General features: G+C 44.2%; 1 protein-coding gene across 1 annotated transcript in view; it reads left to right on the forward strand.

Annotated features, from left to right (window-relative positions):
* Nucleotides 1-24,499, forward strand: part of ITGB7 (integrin subunit beta 7) — a 176,017-nt gene that overhangs the window by 63,940 nt on the left and 87,578 nt on the right. Inside the window, exon 3 of the mRNA XM_069758775.1 lies at nt 21,790-21,863. Within this exon, the coding sequence (XP_069614876.1) occupies nt 21,790-21,863 (74 nt within the window). The remainder of the gene's footprint in view (nt 1-21,789; nt 21,864-24,499) is intronic.

Here is a 24,499-nt window from a genome sequence, read left to right on the forward strand (position 1 = left end):
GATGTAGGGTGGTGCTGAGCCATGGAGTGCTTTGTGGATGAGGGTAGTAGTTTTGTAATGACTGGCACAAGGTAGAGGCATCGGTGTAACGGTTGGTGAGGAATATGATCCTGGCTACAGCATTCAGGACAGATTGGAGCGAATTCTAGAAATGTTTTTGAGGTGCAGATAAGAAGAGTGAGCCAGTGATCGGATGTGGGGAGTGAATGAAAGCTCGGAATCAAGGATGACCCCAAGGCAGCGGGCATGTTGCTTTGGAGTAATGGTGGAACCACACACGGAGATGGCAATGTCAGGCAAAGGTAGGTTAATAGAGGGAGAAAACACGAGGAGTTCAGTTTTTGACAGGTTCAGTTTCAGATAGAGGGAGGACATGATGTTAGAGACAGCGGTAAGACAATCACTGGTGTTTTCTAAAAAGGTCGGTGTGATATCAGGAGAAGAAGTGTATAATTGGGTGTCGTCAGCATAGAGATGGTACTGGAAACCAAATCTACTGATTGTTTGTCCAATAAGGGCAGTATACAACGAGAATTGAGAATTGAGGAAAATCAAGCGTGAAGCTGCCAAGAAGCCATTTGCCACCAGTTTTGCCATATTTCAGAGCTGCAACCTTACTGGAGTAACAAAAAGCACAAGGTGTGCGATACTCAGGGACATGGCCAAGGTAAGGAAGGCTGAAAAACGACCACCTGTGAACAAGAAACATAAGATAAAACGTCAAGACTGGGCCAAGAAATATGTTAAGATTGACTTTTCAAAGGTTTTATGGACTGTTGAAATGAGAGTGACTCTTGATGGGCCAGATGGATGGGCCAAGGCTGGATCAGTAAAGGGCGGAGAGCTCCACTCCAACTCAGATGCCACCAAGGTGGAGGTGAGGTACTGGTATGGGCTGGTATCATCAAAGATGAATTTGTGGGACCTTTTTGGGTTGTGGATGGAGTGAAGCTCAACTCCCAGACCAACTGCCAGTTTCTGGAAGACAACTTCTTCAAGCAGTGGTACAGGAAGAAGTCGGTATCGTTCAAGAAAAACATGATTTTCCTGCAGGACAATGCTCCATCACATGCCTCCAACTACTCCACAGCGTGGCAGGCCAGTAAAGGTCTCAAAGAAGAAAAAATAATGACATGGCCCCCTTGTTCACGTGATCTGAACCCCATAGAGAACCTGTGGTACCTCATAAAATGTGAGATCTACAGGGAGGAAAAACAGTCCACCTCTCGGAGCAGTGTCTGGGAGGCTGTGGTGGCTGCTGCACGCAATGTTGATCGTAAACAGATCAAGCAACTGACAGAATCTATGGATGGAAGGCTGTTAGTGTCATCATAAAGAAAGGTGGCTATATTGGTCACTAATTTTTTTAAGGTTCTGCTTTTGCATGTCAGAAATGTTTATTTCTAAATTTTGTGCAGTGATATTGGTTTACCTGGTGAAAACAAACAAGTGAGATGGGAATATATTTGGTTTTATTAAGTTGCCTAATAATTCTGCAGAGTAATAGTCACCTGCACAAACAGATATCCTCCTAAGATAGCCAAATCTAAAAAAAACCCCACTCCAACTTCCAAAAATATTAAGCTTTGATATTTATGAGTCTTTTGGGTTGATTGAGAACATAATTGTTGATCAATAATAAAAATAATCTTCTAAAATATAACTTGCCCAATAATTCTACACACAGTGTATAAATACAGCAGACACAAAAAAAAATATAAGCAACCGATTCATTCCCTTCCTAAGGCCCCTTTCACACCATTTGTTTGCCATCAGTCACAATCCGTTGTCTCGACGGATCGAAGTATCCGTCGTAGATTGTGAAAAATTGATGCGACGGATCCGTTTTTTGGACAGATCCGACTAGCGGATCTGGCTAATTGGATCGGAGCATGCTCAGTTAAAAAAAACGTAATCCCTAGCCGGATTCAGTCATTTGACGGATCTAGCGCCATAGGCTTCCATTCTAGCAAACGACGGACGACGCCGGATACGTCGCTGTCCGTTTTTTCGACAGACACAAAAAACGTTACTTTGTCTGTTGTCTCCGGCTGCCGGACAAACAATTTTCAACAGATTCGGGGAACGACAGATGAGAGGTGAGGCCATCCGTCGCAATCCGTCACTAATACAAGTCTATGAGAAAAAAACGAATCCGGTGGCATCAGTCGCCAGATCCGTTTTTTTCAAAATTCGACGGATTGCGACTGATAGCAAAAAACTGATGTGTGAAAGGGGCCTAAATAGAGTGATTTTGGAATGCTCCATGACAGTGCTGGCTGGAGGAGGAGGGGAGCTGTGTCTCCACTTACTTACAGCTGTGGATCCTCTGTTATTTGCCTCCAGCGATATTAGAGCCAAGACAGCCAAAGGACTGCACCATGCCTTCTCCCGCAGCCCGTTCTCTGCCACCCACTTCCCAATGTGACCGCCATCTGCAGAATCAGGATGCAGAGATTGGCGAATACAATGGTGGACAACCTTCTACCAATCAGTGTATGAGACAGCAGATATGATGTCATCATTATTTATCGCGTTTGCTGTACAGACAGTCAAGGCAATTGAGACAGGAGTAGAGCTCCAGGGGAACGGGAGCAATGTGAGTATGTGTTGTGATTTTTTTTCATATGTGTATTTGATATTTGTATGTAAGAGGCTATGTGAGGGCCTATACTGAATATAGGGAGGTTATGTGGCTGCTCATATTGTATACAGAGAGGCTACTTGGGGCTCATACTGTATTTTAGAGGCTATATGGGAGCTCATGTTGTATGTAAAGAGGCTATGTGGGAGCTCACACTGTATATAGAGTGGCTATGTGGTGGCTTATACTGTATATAGGAGGCTATGTGGGGGCTCATACTGTATTTAGGAGGCTATGTGGGGGCTCATACTGTATTTAGAAGGCTACGTGGGAGCTAATACTGTATATTGGGGCTATGTGGGAGTTCATATTGTATATAGGAGGCTATGTGGGGGTTTATAGTGTATATTGAAGGCTATTTTGTGTCTCATACTGTATATAGGAGGCTATATGGGGCTGTTATATATAGATGCGATATGGGGTTTATACTGTATATAGGAGGCTTTGTGAGCACTGACTGTATATAGAGAGGCGATGTGAGGGCTCAAACTGTATTTAGGAGGCTATGTGGGGGTTCACACTGTATTTAGAAGGTGATATGGGGTTCACAGTGTATTTAGGAGGCTTTGTGGGGACTCATACTGTATATAGGAAGCTATGTAGGGACTCATACTGTATAGGAGGCTATGTGGGCTCATACTGCATTTTAGAGGCTATGTAAGAGCTCATACTATATAAAGGAGGCTATGTAAGGGCTCATACTATATATAGGAGGCTATTTTGTGGCTAATGTATATACAAGGCTACTTAGGGGCTTATACTGTATATAGGGGCTATGTAGGGGCTTATATTGTATATAGGAGGCTATATCAGGACTCATTGTATGCAGTGAGGCTCATTGTATTTAAGAGGCTATGAGGGGTCACACTCTGTTTTTAGGAGACTATTTGGGGACTCATACTGTATTTAGGAGGCTATGTGGGTGTGAGCATGTTGCGGGATGCAGTGACAGACAGAAGGCGGAGCAAGGGTTAACTAATATAACAGTTTTAATTTACCAGGGGTTAACTCCTCGCAGGGATATGAATGGTTAAATGAGGGAATAAACAGTTCAGGTATAAATAATATGCAGAGTTAATGAGCAAGGTAATGGCAGCCCTTTTGTACACTTATCGTGTCAAAAGTTCCTCCGACTGTAGATGCTGCTTGAAAGTCATTAGCGCCAACAACAGCTGTCTTCTGGCAGCAGTGGTCGGTGAACGGTACCTTCCACTGGGCCCCTAGTCCATAAGTGGCTGTGGTCAACGCAGGCAAGGCCACAGTACTGTCAGGGTCCTGGTCAAATGGTGTGGCAACATCTGGCAATGTGGGCAGCAACAAACAGTCCTGCACCCTGCCCTGACTCTTAAGTTTATGTGCGGCGCTCAGCTGAACAGGGCTCCAAACTCTCTCCCTGTCACTGCGGCAGGTTCTGGCAGCATCCTAGAACATGGCCGGCCCTGTTTCGTCTCGGCCTGGCTGCGCACCTCGCGGAGCACGCTGCGTACGCACCTAGCTCCTCTCACAGCTGGCGGGAAACTCCCCGCCGCTGCACGCACGTTCCCTTTTAACCGCACCCCCAGCTTCTGGATCAGAGCCCCGGTCCGGTCCATTTTGCCTTCCCCTGGGAAACAAGGGACGCAGCCTCGACAGTTCTGGACCCAGCGCAGCACAGGTACCAGCAGCCCGGTCTTCTTCCTTACACTGGGGCATATACTTTATTTACGAGGCTATATGAGGGCTCACACTGTATATAGAAGGCTTTGTGGGGGTTTGTACTGTATTTTAGAGGCTATGTAAGAGCTAATACTGTATATAGGAGGCTATGTAGGGGTCATAGTGCATATAGGAGGCTATATGGGGGCTCATTCTGTATACAGGAGGCTATCAGGGGCTCATAATGTATGTTGGGGGCTATGTGGGGCTCATACTTTATATAGGAGTCTATACAAGGACTCATTGTATATAGAAAAGCTATGTGGGGGCTCACACTATGTGGGAGCTCTTGCTGTATTTAGGAGGCTATGTGGGGGTTCCATCAAATCCTCTGCCCATCTGGCCAGATTATTATAAAAAAAAATTCATTATTTCTTTCTGAATAAATTATTCAGAATATTTGTTTTTCACAATCTAGGTGGAAGTGGGGCGTTAATGGTGGGGCAGGTAAAGTCCACATTTTCAGTTTACAGAAAAACAAAAACAAATAACAGAAATGCTGTGGTTGTTGGCTGAAAATAAGAGATGACAGATTACGTTGCTCGCTCAAAGCTTGAGAACTGAAACACTTGTGAGCGAAGGAAGGAACATGAAACACAGAAAACAATATCTTTGTAATTTTTCCCAGAATCTCCTCTCTTTATTTGATTATATGTCTCATATTACAATCAAGACTGAAAATAAAGTTTTATTTTGCTTTTCTTTTATCTCAGAAGATTAGCCATGTCTTCCTGCTCTTCAGTTTCTTGTGTGTGTGTGTATGCTCGCTCCCCAATTATTGGCTTAATTAAATTGGCATTCACAGTCAGCGAAGACCAATATATTTCTTTTTTCATTTCAGTATTAATTTCTAGGGTTAGCATTCTCTTAAATGACATAGTGAGCTAGTTATTTCCATAAGTTTATGAGACAAGAGGTGTATGTATGGCAGAATCTCCTAACACCGATGCAGCATGGCAGTAAACCTAGATCTGTGTGCAGTTACTGTCGCTTGCTTGTCACATGTACCCACACCTTAATTATTTTATTTTTGCTGTCATCATTTATCCATCAAGCAAGTATGTACATCACAAACATATTTACTCAAATAGCTTCACAGTTTCATATTGACCTGGTAAATAGTGATGAGTGAATATACTCCTTGCTTGGGTTTTCCCCAGCACGCTCGGGTGACCTCCGAGTATTTGGTAGTATTCGGAGATTTAGTTTTCATCGTGGCAGTTGAATGATTTACATCTACTAGCCAGGCTGAGTACATGTGGGGGTTGCCTGGTTGCTAGGGAATGCCCACATGTAATCAAGCAGGCTACTAGCTGTAAATCATTCAGCTGTTGGTGATGAAAACGTAATCTCCGAATACTAACAAATACTCGGAGGTCACCCGAGCGTGTTCGGGAAAACCCGAGCAACAAGTACACTCGCTCATCACTACGGGTAAACCCATATTTTCAGGACCGGAAGCAATGATCTATCATCGCTCCCAGTTTCCTTTTCTTTCATTCTTCCTTTTTCTTCTCTGTAACTTCATTTTATTTGACCATTTTTAGACTGTAGAAGGTGACATTTCCAACGGATTTTCCATTTTTGCTGCACATGAAAGACAACCACATGCACCTGTGAGAAAAACTAATGAGAAATATATTTGCAGAGTGAGTGATGGCAAATGAGGAACTGTTGAGTTCTTCTAAGGTTGGGCCATACTCCAATCCTTTTCAGGGCTACACATCCAGTGTGACTTGTGCAGCATGAAGAACCCTCCTCTGGTCCCTGGACCGCAGTAGAGCATTTAGTTTGAGTGGCTCGTGCATTGTTACAACCATAGTTTTGCACCACATCACTTTTTTCAGTTTGGGTGGCTAGGACCTGCTGATGGACATGACTACTGATATGAGGCACAACTCCCGTCCAAGGTGTGTTGGCCCCCAGGGCTAAGCTCCCACAGTGAGTATTTTGTGAATTTTTGCACCAATTAGTTAAATTAGGTTACTTTTATTTTTTTCATTGGGTTTTTTAGTGGATTTTTTTACATGAGTTTTTTTCCACTGTTGTTTTTATTTCTTTTTGGTGTGTCACGTTTGAAATAAATCTGGATTGTATTGGATACTTTCTGTTACTCATCTTTGGTACAATTTCATTCATAAAATCATGTGCGGGTTACATACATTTTTAGTTCGGAAACCCATATGTATTTTTTACCTGCGGATTTTCTTCATTTCATTCAAGTCTATTGGAAAAATCCATAAATAAAACACATATTTACCGCAAGAGAAATTAACATGTTGCAGATTTAAAAAATGCACCGCTGGTCAGTTTACGCAGCATTAAAAAAGCAAAGTGGGCACGAGATTTCTAGAAATCCCATCCACGTTTCTGAAACTGTAAGATGTAAGAGTCTTCTAGTGTACGGCACCAAGGTCAAGAAATCCTTTGGTGTATTGCAACAAGGTGGAGTTCTCAGAAGTATGGCACCAAGAGAAGAAATCCTCTAGTGCATGGCACCAAGGTGAAGGCGTCCTGTGGTGTATGGTACCAAGGTGAAGGAGTCCTCTGGTGTATGGCACTAAGGTGAAGAAGTCCTCAGGTGTATGGCACCAAAATTAAGGCATCTTCTAGTGTACGGCACCAAGATCAAGGAGTTTTCTGGTGAATGGCACTAAGGTGGAGTCTTCAAGTGTATGGCACTAAGGTCAAAGAGTCCTCTGGTGTATGGACCCTAGGTGACGGAGTCCTGTTGTGTATGGCACCAAGGTGAAGGCATCCTCTGGTGTATGGCATGACAGTGAAAGAGTTTTCCAGTGTATGGTCACCAAGGAGAAGGAGTCCTCTGGTGTACGGCACCAATAGGGAGGTGTCCTCTGTGTATAGCATCAAGACACTATTAGCAGATCCTTTAAATGAAACCTGTCTCATGGTTCTTTCTTCCTATGTGTGTATGGGGAAAACCTGTCAAACTTGCTGAGTGGGCCGGGCAAAACTGGCGAGGCATCCCTCCGAGACTAGTTAGCTCATCCCTATTCCTCTAAAATATATGTTTTTTCTGTGAAATGCCAGAGTGTTTCAGAGTAAAGAATAGATCTTTGTATAGCGGATCATGGTCTCTAATTTATACTGCACGTGTTTCTGTAAATTGTAAAGTGGGACTTCCATGGATCAAAATCTAGTTTATACAGCACAATTCCACAAATGCATGAGGGGGTCAAGATCTGTCAAATTTAGTGGTAAAATCATCACCCATCTGATTGTTGAAGGAGGCACTTTTGCCAGTAGACAATGGTCAGCAGCAGTTACAATACATATTAGGAGGGCTCGCTCACACAAACATATAACATGGCCGTGTGATATCCGATGTTTTATCAGATAGCACTCAGGCCAATGTAATACTTTGGAGCAATTAGGCATAAGAAAAAAAATCACAGCATGCTGCATGTGCATCCGAAGATTGGACATGCTAGACTGTGAATGCGTGTAAAAGATTGGACTGCAATTAAATCAGAGTGCAGTCTGATTTACATGGACAGAGATAATGGAGAAGATGGAGAAATTACGTTCTTGTCACATGACAGAGTTTGAGCCGAGTGTCATTAGCATAATCGAAACGATTCTCTCGCATGAGGGAATATATGGCCGTGTGACCACAGACTTAGAGCTGGTGCAAATTTAGCGGGCTGCAGTCACAGCATAGGAACGAGAGTCCTGTAGGTCGCCTGCCGTAAGCTGCAGCTCTTCTTTTGATTAGTTGTCTTCGCACAACATCACATGTCACGTCGCAACAATAATAGTACAACAAGCTATCTAATAACAAAAAAAGAAGAGTAGTGGAGCTGATGAGTAAAAGACAATACTTTCTCTCCACAGAGGACTACCGTGGCCGGTTTAATGGGATGTGCGAATAAATTTGTATCAACTGTAATTATTATAGTAATAAATTGAATATAATAATAAGCATATATAACAAACATTCAAAGCAGGTGGATTTTAAGTAAGCATACATGACTTTATCTCCCAGAGATCTTGTGACATTCAAAGTATCCACCAAAAATTAACCAGACCCCCTTGCGCAATCAAAATTCATCATAGAAACCTAGTCTTAAGGGAAAAATGTGTATTTAAAAAAGAGACAAAATGAAATTGCATTTGCATGTCACTATGTAAATGTATATGGTTGCTTACTGTCCATTGTGTAATTCTGTGAGAAAAATTACTTTACTCACCATAGTACAGGATACGTCATTTCTAACCAACTACAAATATGACTCGTTCCCCTATATGAAAATGGGAAACAACGATGTTTGAAAAGAAAACCACAGACAATACTAGGGCTGAAGTGAGAGACGACGTGCGGCGAGGCGTGTGTGAAAATGAGGAACGGGCGAAATATGAAAATAAAAAACTGCGTGGTCTTAGCTTCTGTTATGCTTGGATACCAAATAACATATGTACATACTGAAAAAATGTGATCAGAGCTTTATATGACTTAAAAATGGGAACCAAAAAGTGTGTAACAAAGTATGTGAACCCATATTAATAGTAAGTAGTGTAACTAACTTCAGCGGCAGCCGTGTCTAGAAGTCATATGTAGATTATTTTTTAAAAACCCCACTCAAAAGTTTTCTTATGCTGTGGTTATAAGAATGGTGGACTTGTGCTGCAGCATTACTACCACTGAAGACACCAATCTCTTTGCATGTTAATAGTGTCCTGCGTCTTTGTATATATTATGTCATGTGAATTGTGTTGGAATGTATAATGTAAGTTAAGTAATGTTTGTAAGGTACCATATAGTGTGTGTAGCAGAAGACATAGTTTATAAGATAGATATAGAAAAACTGACTGAACAGCAATCTAATCTGAACTGGTGCATAACCAAAAAAGTCATATAGCAAATAGATTAATGGCTGCACTCAAAATTAATCTGTTCTAGAGCAAGGAAATGTGCGATACATGAAATGTGAATAGCATAATGAGATTCTTAGCACAAGATTTGACCAAAAGTTGTGAGCCCATCCACCAATCGTCAAGGTAATCTCAGAACGGATCCCTATCTATCCCTATAAGATAGGCAGTATAGGGATAGATAGTATACTGTAGCATGTATAATGACATGATAATATAGAGATAATGTTTGGGACTAGCCCATAGTAGGAGGTGCAAAGTGTTAGGGCAAGTGACTGCTTCCTGTATATAGTGAGTTGAAGTTGGAGTTTGGAGTGAAACATGAGCAGTGCTGCCATTGGGGTGATCCACACTAACAGGAGACTAAGAACAGGGATAGTGAGATCCTAAAGAAGAGGTGACTGATTAGCCACAGTGGCCTTCTGGAGGAGGCACCCATGGATAAGACGCTGAGTCCTGAATCCCAAAGCTTGCAACACTGAAGGTAGCGTACCTAAACAGGACTGAGTTCATGGGATTGGTGGGTGTCACGAGTGGTAGATCCATGGCAACAGGTGTGGAAGAAATAGGACTTGAAACCCCTGGAGAGGTAGAGAGACTTGCTGATCAGGGCTGTGGCGTTCAGGCTGGGTTGTGGCGACATAGGATGAAACAGTGTTTCTACAAAGCCCTGGAGTCGAACTACAGAGGAAGGATATGGTGTGAGGGGAAAATGCTCTATACCGTATAGGAAATGTCCATAAAAGTTTGTACCCACTATCCCTTGTATATAACATTTGCCAAGTTATCATTCAGTAAAGAATATGTTTGAACGACAGTCTTGGTTAATTGAACTGTGGAACCTACTGTCCTGGCCAGCCCACACTACTGGATACAGGCAGCCTGCACAGCCGCAAGACCCTCACAGCACAAGTTGAAACACCTATCCAGGACCCACACTTTCATGTAGCATAGCGTGTCGGGGTATAAAATAAGAAAAAGTCCCTCGCCCACAGCTACTGACCCATGCCACTCTAGAAGAAAAAACTTCAACTGTGATCTTGATAAAAATTGTGTTTTCCAAAATTTCACTAAGCACCCCCACAGCTTTCAGGTTCAGGGTTCAGGCCTGGGTATTCAACCCCCATGGTGACAGAAACAGGAAAGATCAGATAAAGGTACAGATTTAGGGTTCAGATCTGGGTATTCAGCCCCCAGGGTGGCAGGAACAGGAAGGTTCTGGCAATTCAGCGGTTGCACAAACACACTGAAATAGAATGCATCTCGGGCACCTCCCAACAGCTGGAGGTGCCTTAAGTACTAAAAGCCTCTCAGCAATACGCTGGGGACACATTAAGAATGCACGCACTGTCTCTTTAAGAATCAGGAATTGTATGTGGAGCGCCCCCATGGGGCTGTGGGGTACTTGGTACTGGTTCCTTCGGTTCTCAGGGGGGATGTCACGGTGGCTGACCTGGTCCGTGGCCCTCAGGAGGTCCATTGTAAATGGGGGAAAGGTCTTTAAAGGGATAATGTTCATGACGCCACCTGTGGTATTCAGTCAGGGTGACCGACGCTGATTTAAGGGGTTCTCTGGGGTGATGTTATGGCAGCTATATGGTATACCTTCCCACAGGTGAAGTATGTCCCCAGGGCTTCCCAGTGTGTAGATGGGGAATGGTGTGAGTCACAGTGAAGAACGAGGACACAAGGGTGCAGTCTCTTTACCTTTTTACTGTAGGATTCAGCATCCACAGTCCAGAGCACCAGATCACAGGGCAGGCAGAGTCCGGCCGGTTTGGAGGCAAATCCAGAGTCCCCTTATCCAGGTGGAAATCAGTAGCCTTCCTCTAGCGCCTAGGTGTTGTAGTACCTTACTGCTGAGCCTCTCATAAGGTCCTCACAACTGTTGTAGATGTTCTAGATGTTATGTCTCTTTCTCCCCCTGATGGATAGGATAGGACAAACCCATATGACTGATGGCCTGAGGCTTTTTACAGGGACTCTAGCATGCCCCGACCCCCACAAGTTGCCACCGTACCTCCTGGGTGTAGGTGCGGACAGGTAACTTGCAATTAGCTGTCCTGCCATTCTCTGAAGTAAAGCATAGAGATCCTTACTCCCTCGGTATTCTGGCTACCGGATTTCTGCGCCTCAGAAGGAAGCAGCTTGCTCCTGGCTGGTCTTCCTCTGATATTCCTCTCCTGTGCTCTGTTTTCCTGCACACTCTCTGCAATATGTTCGCTTTAGTGTCTTCTTCCAGGAGCTGCAGCACTTCATGCCACAGGGCTCCTATGCTTCCTCTCCCCCTGTCTCCCTGACAGGAACTGAACCCTTTCCCTTCAGATCAGGATGTTCTTATAGGGGAGTTAACCTTAGAGCTCCCCCTTCTGGTCTGGAGTGTGAACATGTTGCATGCATTGTGTTTACCTGGTGAAGAGATCTCCTTTATTGCCTCCAAACGTAACATCACTCCCCCCTAGAGGAGAATGACATTACTGCAACGACCAGGACCCTGGGGCTCTGCACACGCATAGGCGCCTTAAGCATGCACAGCAAGCAGAGGCTCATTAGGTCACTGCACACAGTAAGCAGAGGCCAAAGCTCCATGCATGACCTGGGGTAGTGAGTACGTCGGTGTCCTTACATGGTGGGGGGTGGAAAACCATGCAGGGACGCAGGCAATGGTGTTACACCTTGTTCTAAAACTCAATGAAGAATGAAGATTCTGAAATGATTATGGGAAGCTGAAAGAAGTCTCCTGTCACGATACCTGGGTATTGCTGCTACAGGGGAAACTACACCCAGCAGCAACGGGGCAGGACCAGACACCGGGTTACTAACCTGATCACCAACGGGACCTTTCACATGTGATAGAGTGATCAGATAAAGCAACAGGACCTTAGACCATGTGACAGAGTGGGAGGCGGTCAGGGTCAGAGCCAGACACCGGGAAAACAGAGAAAGGACAAACATAAAAGAATAGTGAAACAAGCAGAGGTCATAGCCAGGAGATTACAAGATACCAACAGGGAGAGTCAGGGACTAGTCAGAAGTCAAGCCAGAATTCAATAATCCCAACCCAAAATTGACCTGAAAAGATTTGCCAGTAGATTGATTAATACGATTAATACGACAGTTGAATGCAAATTCTGCCATGGGTAATACCTTACACCAGTCCTCCTGTCTGGAAGAGGCAAGGCATCTCAAAATTTGTTCCAACGACTGGTTGGTGCGTTCAGTCTGACCATTAGACTCTGGATGATAAGCAGAGGAGAAAGACAATGTAACTCCCAACTTCTTACAAAAAGCCCTCCAAAATATAGCAACTAATTGCACACCCCTGTCAGACACCACATTCACAGGGACTCTATGCAACCGAACTATATGTTGAATGAACAAATGAGCTAAGGTTTCATCAGAAGGTAACACAGGTAACGGCACAAAGTGGGCTTGCTTAGAAAATCTATCAACCACTACCCAGACTACAGAGTTGCCCTTTGAAGGAGGAAGATTAGTGATAAAATCCATGGACAGGTGTGTCCAAGGTTTATCCAGAATTGGCAAAGGTACCAATTCCCCGGCCTGCCGGACCAGAGAGCTCTTAGAGCGAGCACACACCCCACAAGTATTCACAAACTTAATATCAGTACCCATAGAAGGCCACCAAAAATTGCTAGCTACTGCCCCCCGGGTAGCTGCAATTCCAGGGTGTGCACTCAACACAGAGTCATGAAATTCTTGGCAGAAGTGTGAGATGGAAATGATCGGGTACAAACAATTTGCCTGGGGGCTTATTCTTGGGAGCTTGTGACTGTGCTTCCAAAATCTCCCACTGAAACTTAGATGAGATTTCAGCCAGGTTGAAGAATGGAGGAAGGAGGTTCTGGAGGGGACACAGAATCAAAACTTCGGGATAAGGCATCCGCCTTTACATTTTTAGACCCTGGTCGGAATGTAATGGTAAAATGAAACCGAGAGAAAAAAAGTGCCCACCAAGCCTGTCTGGGGGTCAATCCCTTAGCAGACTCGATATAGGCCAAATTTTTATGATCAGTGATGACCGTAATGGGATGAACAGCCCCCTCCAAAAAATGCCTCCATTCTTCAAAGGACAATTTAATTGCCAACAATTCCCTGTTGCCGATATCATAATTTCTCTCAGCCGAAGAGAATTTTTTAGAGAAAAAGGCACAGGGTTTAAGGTTAGTAAGGGTGGACCGGCCCTGAGACAATACTGCCCCCACCCCCACCTCCAACGCGTTGACCTCCACGATGAAAGGTCTCGATGGTTCGGGTTGTATCAACACGGGGGCTGAAGTAAAACATCTCTTCAGTGTCTGGAAGGAATTTTTTGCAGCCACGGACCAATTTTTTACATCCGCCCCTTTGAGTGTAAGGTCCGTTAAGGGTTTCACCACCTTCGAAAACCCTTTAATGAACTTCCTATAATAGTTAGCGAAGCCCAGAAATTGCTGCAACCCCTTCAGGTCATGAGGTTGCACCCAATTAGGAATGGCCTGAACCTTCCCCGGATCCATGCGGAACCCCTCCCCAGATACAACTAATCCCAGAAAAGACAGTTCTTGCATAAAAAATGGGAACTTCTCCTGTTTTGCATATAAATGGTTCTCCCCAAGTCTCACAAGAAGTGTATGAAGATGGTGTAAGTGTGACTGACTGTCCTCTGAGTATATCAAGATGTCATCCTGGTAAATGACAACATAGCGCCCAATCAGGTCAGAAAAAACAACATTAATGAAACTCTGGAAAACAGCAAGGGTGTTAGTGAGACCGAAGGGCATAACCAAATTTTCAAACAAGCCATCTGTAGTCAGAAACGCTGTTTTCCATTCATCTCCCTTTCGAATCTTTATCAGGTTATAAGGCGTTCGTAAGTCAAGATTAGAAAACCATTTGGCCCCAGTAAGTTGATTACATAAATCAGGAATCAGAGGAAGAGGATACGTGTTTTTTACAGTAATCTTATTCAGTTCCCGAAAGTCGAGGCACGGTCGCAAACCACCATCTTTTTTCTTCACAAAGAAAAACCCCGCTGTCATGGGTGAGACAGAATGCCGAATATGCCCCTTGCGGAGACTCTCTGTGATTTACTCTTTCATGGCTTGTCGCTCAGGCCCAGACAAATTGTATAACCGAGCCTTGGGTAATTTGGCTTCAGGGACTAAATTAATAGCACAATCACCGGGTCGATGTGGTGGAAGCGCCTCGTCCTCACTTTTGGAAAACGTCTTCGAAGTCTTTCAGGTACTCCGGAATACCCTCCAGACGACACAGATACAAACTTTACCGGGTTAACAAAAAGTCCCAGGTTACAATGCAGACCATCACCCTTACATCTCCATTGAGTGATCTCCCCCGCAACCCAATCAATGGCAGGATTGTGGCGTTGCAGCCAAGGCATTCCCAGTACCAGTCCTGCAGGTAGATTATTCAATACAAAACAACTTAACTGCTCCACATGAGTGGAACCCACTTTCAGAAAAAAAACATCAGTTTTGAAACAAATTCCATCCCGGGTAAGAGGGGATGAATCAACAGCCACAATTTTAACAGGGTTTTTCAGCCTAATTGTCCCGATCTTATTACGAGTCACAACTTGGGCATCAATCAAATTAATGGAAGAACCGCAGTCAACAAAAGCGATGGTCACAACAGAACCGCGAGCAAGTTCCAATTCCACCTGGAGCACAAGCTTTGTAAGCGAGAAAAAATGTACCAGTGAGTCTGGACAACCTCCTCGATTGTTGCCCAGACTCAGTCGTTTCTCAGAACGTTTCACAGAAGCAGGGCAGGATGGACAGTTCCTTTTCCAATGTCCAGAAGCTCCACAGTAAAAACACAGTTGATTGTCTCTGCGGTGTCTTCTCTCTCTCAGAGACCGAGACTGACCCAATCTCCATGGGCTCAGATACAGGTGCAGAGTCACACAAATTAGAGAATAAGGAAGTCTCCGGTTGCATCATTCCTCTAGCACGGAGTCTCCGGTCCATTCGAACTGCCTGTGTCATGGCATCCTCCAGGGTATCAGGAGTAGGATGAAGTGCCAGAGCGTCCTTCAGACGGTCATAGTAACATAGTAACATAGTTAGTAAGGCCGAAAAAAGACATTTGTCCATCCAGTTCAGCCTATATTCCATCATAATAAATCCCCAGATCTACGTCCTTCTGCAGAAACTAATAATTGTATGATACAATATTGTTCTGCTCCAGGAAGATATCCAGGCCTCTCTTGAACCCCTCGACTGAGTTCGCCATCACCACCTCCTCAGGCAAGCAATTCCAGATTCTCACCGCCCTAACAGTAAAGAATCCTCTTCTATGTTGGTGGAAAAACCTTCTCTCCTCCAGATGCAAAGAATGCCCCCTTGTGCCCGTCACCTTCCTTGGTATAAACAGATCCTCAGCGAGATATTTGTATTGTCCCCTTATATACTTATACATGGTTATTAGATCGCCCCTCAGTCGTCTTTTTTCTAGACTAAATAATCCTAATTTCGCTAATCTATCTGGGTATTGTAGTTCTCCCATCCCCTTTATTAATTGCGTTGCCCTCCTTTGTACTCTCTCTAGTTCCATTATATCCTTCCTGAGCACCTTTGCCCAAAACTGGACACAGTACTTCATGTGCGGTCTAACTAGGGATTTGTACAGAGGCAGTATAATGCTCTCATCATGTGTATCCAGACCTCTTTTAATGCACCCCATGATCCTGTTTGCCTTGGCAGCTGCTGCCTGGCACTGGCTGCTCCAGGTAAGTTTATCATTAACTAGGATCCCCAAGTCCTTCTCCCTGTCAGATTTACCCAGTGGTTTCCCGTTCAGTGTGTAATGGTGATATTGATTCCTTCTTCCCATGTGTATAACCTTACATTTATCATTGTTAAACCTCATCTGCCACCTTTCAGCCCAAGTTTCCAACTTATCCAGATCCATCTGTAGCAGAATACGATCTTCTCTTGTATTAACTGCTTTACATAGTTTTGTATCATCTGCAAATATCGATATTTTACTGTGTAAACCTTCTACCAGATCATTAATGAATATGTTGAAGAGAACAGGTCCCAATACCGACCCCTGCGGTACCCCACTGGTCACAGCGACCCAGTTAGAGACTATACCATTTATAACCACCCTCTGCTTTCTATCACTAAGCCAGTTACTAACCCATTTACACACATTTTCCCCCAGACCAAGCATTCTCATTTTGTGTACCAACCTCTTGTGCGGCACGGTATCAAACGCTTTGGAAAAATCGAGATATACCACGTCCAATGACTCACCGTGGTCCAGCCTATAGCTTACCTCTTCATAAAAACTGATTAGATTGGTTTGACAGGAGCGATTTCTCATAAACCCATGCTGATATGGAGTTAAACAGTTATTCTCATTGAGATAATCCAGAATAACATCCCTCAGAAACCCTTCAAATATTTTACCAACAATAGAGGTTAGACTTACTGGCCTATAATTTCCAGGTTCACTTTTAGAGCCCTTTTTGAATATTGGCACCACATTTGCTATGCGCCAGTCCTGCGGAACAGACCCCGTCGCTATAGAGTCCCTAAAAATAAGAAATAATGGTTTATCTATTACATTACTTAGTTTTCTTAGTACTCGTGGGTGTATGCCATCCGGACCCGGAGATTTATCTATTTTAATCTTATTTAGCCGGTTTCGCACCTCTTCTTGGGTTATATTGGTGACCCTTAATATAGGGTTTTCATTGTTTCTTGGGATTTCACCTAGCATTTCATTTTCCACCATGAATACCGTGGAGAAGAAGGTGTTTAATATGTTAGCTTTTTCCTCGTCATCTACAACCATTCTTTCCTCACTATTTTCTAAGGGGCCTACATTTTCAGTTTTTATTCTTTTACTATTGATATAGTTGAAGAACAGTTTGGGATTAGTTTTACTCTCCTTAGCAATGTGCTTCTCTGTTTCCTTTTTGGCAGCTTTAATTAGTTTTTTTAGATAAAGTATTTTTCTCCCTATAGTTTTTTAGAGCTTCAATTGGGCCATCCTGCTTTAGTAGTGCAAATGCTTTCTTTTTACTGTTAATTGCCTGTCTTACTTCTTTGTTTAGCCACATTGGGTTTTTCCTATTTCTAGTCCTTTTATTCCCACAAGGTATAAACCGCTTACAGTGCCTATTTAGGATGTTCTTAAACATTTTCCATTTATTATCTGTATTCTTATTTCTGAGGATATTGTCCCAGTCTACCAGATTAAGGGCATCTCTAAGCTGGTCAAACTTTGCCTTCCTAAAGTTCAGTGTTTTTGTGACTCCCTGACAAGTCCCCCTAGTGAAAGACAGGTGAAACTGTCAGACAGACCCATGCGGAACAACCCCCTCATGGCTGCATCATTCCAAGAAACTTTAGCTGCCCAGCACCTAAACTCTGAGCAGAACCATTCAGCTGAGTTTTTCCCCTGTGTCACACTCATCACCATATCCTCTGTGAGACGCACTCTATCAGGCTCATCATAAATTTGCCCCAGAGACTCAAAAAACAGGTTCACAGACATACGTTCAGGAGCAGAGGAAGAGAGAGAGAAGGCCCATGCCTGCGGGGACCCCCTTAATAAGGACATAACTACCCTCACCCTCTGCCTTTCATTTCCAGAGGCCCGGGGACGTAACTCACAAAACCACTTACATCCCTCCTTAAAGACCCTGAACAATTCTTTATCCCCAGAAAAAGTGTCGGGTAATTTTACCAGTGGTTTGGGGTCCGCTAATGATACATCAGAGGGGCACCCCTCCCGGTTTCGAAATGGAGCAGACATCTGTAAAGCACCTGCCACATCTCTCTGCACCTGTTGGTGCAAGTGCACCTGAGCTTGCTGTTCCACAGGCAGCTTCTGCAAAAGCTGGGAAAGTTGTAACGGGACCATGGCATAGCAACACCCCCCCCCCCCACACCAGGGAGAAAGACTGTGTGGTCAGCTATAATGTCACGATACAGGGGTATTGCTGCTACAGGGGAACTACACCCAGCAGCAACGGGGCAGGACCAGATACCGGGTTGCTAACCTGATCACCAACGGGACCTTTCACATGTGATGTGAACCGCCTCACCAACACCTACCGCCTCACCAACACCGGAGCTCCTGCAACCCTCAACCTACTGTCTCCTTCCCCATAATCCTGTAGAATGTAAGCCCGCAAGGGCAGGGTCCTCGCCCCTCTGTATCAGTCCGTCATTGTTAGTTTGTTTACTGTATGTGATATCTGTAACTTGTATGTAACCCCTTCTCATGTACAGCACCATGGAATCAATGGTGCTATATAAATAAATAATAATAATAATAATGTGATAGAGTGATCAGGTAAAGCAACAGGACCTTAGACCATGTGACAGAGTGGGAGGTGGTCAGGGGGCGGAGCCAGATGCCGGGAAAACAGAGAAAGGACAAACATAAAAGAATAGTGAAACAAGCAGAGGTCATAGTCAGGAGATTACAAGATACCAACAGGGAGAGTCAGAGAATAGTCAGAAGCCAAGCCAGAAGTCAATAATCCAGGAAAACGAATAAAGCATGTGACAGCAAGACACTATGCAAGCCAGCATACACTTCAGAGGTCAAGCATACAGACTGCAGAAAAACCTGTAGCTGACAAGGATACCAGGTTAGGAGCGAGTATAAATAGCCCTCCCATCTTGAAAGAGAGGCTAACAACATTAACCCTTAGAGCACAGGACATTAACCTTGTCTTAACTATGACATCTCCAACTTCGATGCATATCCAATGCTGCATGTCACTAAGCTGATCGACAGACTTGGGCCAGCAAGGTACATAACCACCTTGGATCTAACAAAGGGATATTGGCAAATCCCCATGTCACAAGAAGCCAAGGAGAAGATGGCTTTTTTGAAGCCCAAAGGTTGCTTCCAATATGTTCGAATGCTGTTTGGACTGCAAGGAGCTCTGGCCACCTTCCAGAGGGTCATGGACCGGATCCTCACATCCCACAAGAATTACGTTGTGACATATCTGGACGATATCGTAATCTTCAGCCAAGAGTGGAGAAGTCATCTAGGAAAGGTCCAGGCGGGTTTGATGATCTCTGGAAGGCGGGTTTCTCTATAAATAAAAAAAAATGTACCATGGGGAAAGAGGAGGCCAAATACCTTGGATATGTAGTAAGTAGAGGCAAAATCAAACCCCAGATCAATAAAATGGATGCAATCAAGAACTGGCTGAAACCACTCTCAAAAGTAAGTTAGGGCCTTTTTGGGAATCGCGGGGTACTACTTGAGATTCGTTCCAGACTTTGCCATGGTGGCCACACCGCTGACCAACCTCCTTAAAGGCAAAAAATCAGTCATGGCCAGATGGACTTCAAAGGTGGAAATGGCTTTTCAAGAACTGAAAGTAGTTCTGCGTAAGCAGTGGGTCTTGGTTGCCGCAACTTTAAAAAGGAATTTGTACTCCAAAAAGACGTCTCAAGTAAGATTAGGAGTGATCCTTTCTCAGGAGATACATGGGGAGGAGCATCCTGTTCTATGAGTAGGAAACTATCGGCATGTGAGAAAAATTATTCCATTGTAGAGAAAGGAATGCTTGCCCATAAAGTAGGCAGTGGAAAAAATGCGATACTATCTCTTATGGCAGAAATTTAAATTAGTGTTAGACCATGCCCCACTTAGGTGTATTAGAGAGGAAAAGGGGAAAAATGCTTGTCTTACCCGCTGATTTCTAGCCCTGCAGGACTTCCGCTTGAATGTGGAACATAGAACTGGGAGTTACATGGTAATGCCTATGCCCTCTCAAGAATCCCATGTCTAGTGGAAGAAGGGGCCATGCCCACAGTTTTAGGCAGATGAGGGAGGTATGTAAAGTAGCTATCAGACTACTTGTGGTGGGATATAAACTTGGGAGTAATGATTTATTACATATTGGACTAAAAGGGGCTAATCGGCGTCGACAGATTAATTGTGAGCATCTGAAGAGTGGGAGAGATGGCTTCTCACCAAATCTCCACCCCTGCGTGTGGTTCACTTTGTAAATTGAGAGTTGTTTGTCTCAAACTGGCTGTGTTTATGGAGGTGTGCAGATCTCCTGGATTGAGCGAATTTGCTAAATTACTTAGAAGCAGGACTCTAAGCCAGGCAGGCTAACCAGCACTATTGTATGGACTTGTTGCTTTATGTTCTATTTTATGCCAAAGGCTATATTTGAGTTTCCTGTGATGTAGTTTATGAGGACTGAAATAAACCAGCCGGACTTTAAATAGAAATGGGTCCTGTGATACTTCAGATCGCTCCCAAGTGAGGAGTATTCCTACAGTGAGAATAGATCCTGTACCTACACCCGCCATGGTACTCTGGTACACAACCCCTGTGGCTCTGTGGTACAAGGCCACACACATCTCTGCTGTACATAATCATAAGGCTTTGTCTGAATAGGACAGTGCAAGGCCTCATTCAGACATCTGTTTTTTTCCTTGTATGTGAAATAACAGGCGGATTTTCATCAGAGTGTCTGATTAGAATTTCATCAGTGTTTAGTCAGTGCGTCAGTTTTTGTCATCAGCATTTCATCAAATTTTCTCATATGCAAATAAACTGATGGAGGTTTCCAAAGTTTAGTCTAGCAAACAAAAATGCAAAGCTGACAGTGCCAGGATACAACTAGGATGCCATCAGAGCCTTTTATGAACCCACAGACTTGCATTTTCAAGTTTGATTAATTACTTTGACCAAGAGACAAGTCTCAATTTTTTCTTTTTTACAGCCCTATAAACTAAAATGGATCTGCATTCTATCCATGGAAAAAAGCATATAGAACATATGCGTGAAAAAACAGACATCTAAATGAGGCTTATATGGAATTTGTCACCAAGTTTTGCTATGTAATCTAAGAGCACCATAATATAGGAGCAGAGACCCTGATTACAGGGATGTGTCACTTACTGGGTTGTTGTTTCAATACAATCAGTGTTTTATTAGCAAAAGATTATCACTACTGGACAACTGGCTTCCTGATTCAACCACACCCCCAGGACTGATTAGCTGCTCTCTGTCACTATGCACTGTAGACAGAAAGATGTGGTGTGGGCGGATTATACACAGCTCGACAACTGAGCTCTGCGAGATCTGCAGCAGGGAAAACTGTGACTCTATCGCAACTGCTGCACCCAGTAAACTAAGTGATACATTGCTAGAATCGGGGTCTCTGTCCCTACTTCATAAGACTATCCATGGCAAAAACCAGCCGGCAAATTCCCTTTAAGGCAGAGCTCAGACATCTATGAAATAGTGTCCAAGTACTGACTGTTGGAGGATTGCCTGATCCAAAGTCACAGACTAATAAATGTTTTTGCTTTCGCGTGAGGAGACCTGCGGCCGGACCGGACATCATCGTTTGTACTTGAACCATGTTTTATAAACGTCTCAATTTGGCCTAAATCAGTTGTCAGTTAGAGAATTTGCACGCTATATAATAATGTATATGACCGTCTAGACGTGAAATGTAGGTTACTAATATACAGAATGGTCTAATAATGATGATGATCATCATAACCCGGTCTCTTTTCCTGTTATAGACATCTGTAAACACACCGTGTCCTGCTCCGACTGCATCCAGTCCCATCCCAGCTGTGTGTGGTGCTCGGCTAAGGTCAGTGCCTCCAATTAATAATAATAATAATCTTTATTTATATAGCGCCAACATATTCCGCAGCGCTTTACAGTTTAAAACAAAAAAGTCATAAGTAACAACGTTAACAATACAATAATTAAGGCGAAATAAGACGACCCTGCTCGTGAGAGCTTACAATCTACAATGAGGTGGGGGAGATGCAAAGTACCGGTGTGTATTTACAATGATGTATTTACAATCATGGTCCAGCCATCTTCAGGGGTTGGGGAATAGATGGGGATAGTGAATGGGCTACACACACAAACAAACATAAAATGACTTTGATTAGGGAACGTGATAGGCCGCTCTGAACAACTGTGTTTTGAGCGAGCGCCTAAAACTATGTAAATTGTGGATGGTCCTAATATCTTGGGGTAGAGCATTCCAGAGGATTGGCGCAGCACGGGAGAAGTCTTGGAGTCGGGAGTGGGAGGTACGGATTAGTGCAGAGGTTAATCGAAAGTCATTTGCAGAGCGCAGCGGTCAGTTAGGCCGATAGGCAGAAATGAGGGAGGAGATGTATGGGGGTGCCGCACTGTGGAGAGCTTTGTGGGTGAGAACAAGTACTTTGAATTGTATCCTGTAATGAATGGGTAGCCAGTGTAACGACTGGCGAAGAGCGGACGCGTCCGAGTAACGATTAGCCAGATGGACGACCCTGGCTGCTGCATTAAGGATGGACTGGAGAGGGGAAAGTCGAGTGAGGGGGAGGCCAATTAATAGAGCGTTACAGTAGTCCAGGCGGGAGTGGATCAGGGCGACAGTGAGGGTTTTAGCTGTCTCCTTGGTGAGAAAAGGGCGGATTCTAGAGATGTTCTTTAGGTGTAAGCGGCACGAGCGGGCAAGAGATTGTATATGGGAGGTGAAGGAGAGATCGGAGTCAAACATAACACCCAGACAGCGCGCCTGCTGCCGGGGTGTTATTATGGTGCCACCCACGGAGAGGGAAATCTCAGATTTAGGGAGGTTAGTAGATGGTGGGAGCAGAAGAAGTTCAGTTTTGGAGAGGTTGAGTTTCAGATAGAGAGCGGACATGATGTTGGAGACTGCAGACAGACAGTCAGTGGCGTTCTGTAGTACAGCGGGGGTAAGGTCAGGGGATGACGTATATAGTTGTGTGTCGTCGGCATAAAGATGGTACTGAAAGCCAAATCTGCTGATGGTCTGTCCAGTTGGGGCCGTGTAGAGAGAGAACAGAAGGAGGCCAAGGACTGAGCCCTGAGGTACCCCGACAGCGAGAGGAAGAGGAGATGAAGTGGAGCCAGAGAACAGAACACTGAAAGAGCGGTCAGAAAGGTAGGAGGAGAACCAGGAGAGAGCAGTGTCCTTAATGCCTAGTGACTGGAGCCTAGAGAGAAGGAGAGGGTGGTCAACAGTGTCAAAAGCTGCAGAAAGGTCGAGAAGAATGAGCAGAGAGTGGTCACCATTACGTTTTGCTGTCAGAAGGTCATTGGTCAATTTAATGAGTGCAGTTTCTGTCGAATGTAGGGGGCGGAAACCGGACTGTGAAGGGTCTAGGAGGGAGTGAGTGGAGAGGTAACGGGTAAGGCGGGAGTATTTCAGGCGCTCCAAGAGTTTAGAGATGAAGGGGAGATTGGAGACCGGTCTGTAGTTGTTTGTGCAGGATGGGTCGAGGGTGGGTTTCTTTAGTAATGGAGTAATGATAGAGTGTTTGAAGGAGGAGGGGAAAATGCCAGAGGAGAGGGAGAGATTAAAGATTGTAGTTAGGTGACTTGTGACAACTGAAGAGAGAGACTGGAGGAGATGTGAGGGAATGGGGTCGGTAGTGCATGTAGTCGGACGAGAAGAGGAGAGGAGCTTGGAGACTTCTTCTGTGATGGGATCGAATGTGGAGAGTGAGCCAGGGGCAATGAGGGGAGGGATGGGAGTCACTGAACTTAGTTGTTGGGAGCGGATTTCCTGATGGATATTGTCTATTTTCTCTATAAAGTGGGAGGCCAGGTCACCAGCACAAATATCTGTGATAGGGGCCTGTGCTTTTGGCCTGAGGAGGGAGTGAAAGGTGTCAAAAAGTTTCTTGGGGTTGTTGGATAGTGAGGAGATCAGAGTGGTAAAGTAGGTCTGTTTAGCGAAGTGAATGGCAAAGTTATAGGTCCTTAACATAAATTTGAAGTGTATGAAGTCTTCAGGTGTGCGTGTTTTCCTCCATAAGCGTTCAGCACACCTAGAGCATCGCTGGAGAAATCGGGTTTGCGATGTGATTACCTCCCAGGCAGTAACAACACAGGATTGCAGGACTATTGGTATAACCCCCATGATTTATTAACATGTCAGAGCAAGAATTGCTGCTCACAGGTATTTTACATTATGCCTCGTATGTTTGATGGACTATGTGACTGATCTGCAGCCGCTGTGCAGGGAGAAATGAATGAAATATGCTGTTAGTATGACTTATGTCAATTAACTTCATGGTACAAAAATCAGAAAACAAGTATAAAACCAGGACAAAAAATTAGCACATTCCTCAACTGTTTAAACTCCTCCACTGATATAAGGTCACTTTTATTACTTAACAATGGTTGCTTTATGTACTACATACTGTATGTCTGCTTCTATTAGAAAATAAATCTATAATATATAAGTTCATAGGAAAC

This window comes from Ranitomeya imitator, chromosome 3 (assembly GCF_032444005.1).
Source record: "Ranitomeya imitator isolate aRanImi1 chromosome 3, aRanImi1.pri, whole genome shotgun sequence".
In the NCBI taxonomy this organism is placed as follows: domain Eukaryota; kingdom Metazoa; phylum Chordata; class Amphibia; order Anura; family Dendrobatidae; genus Ranitomeya; species Ranitomeya imitator.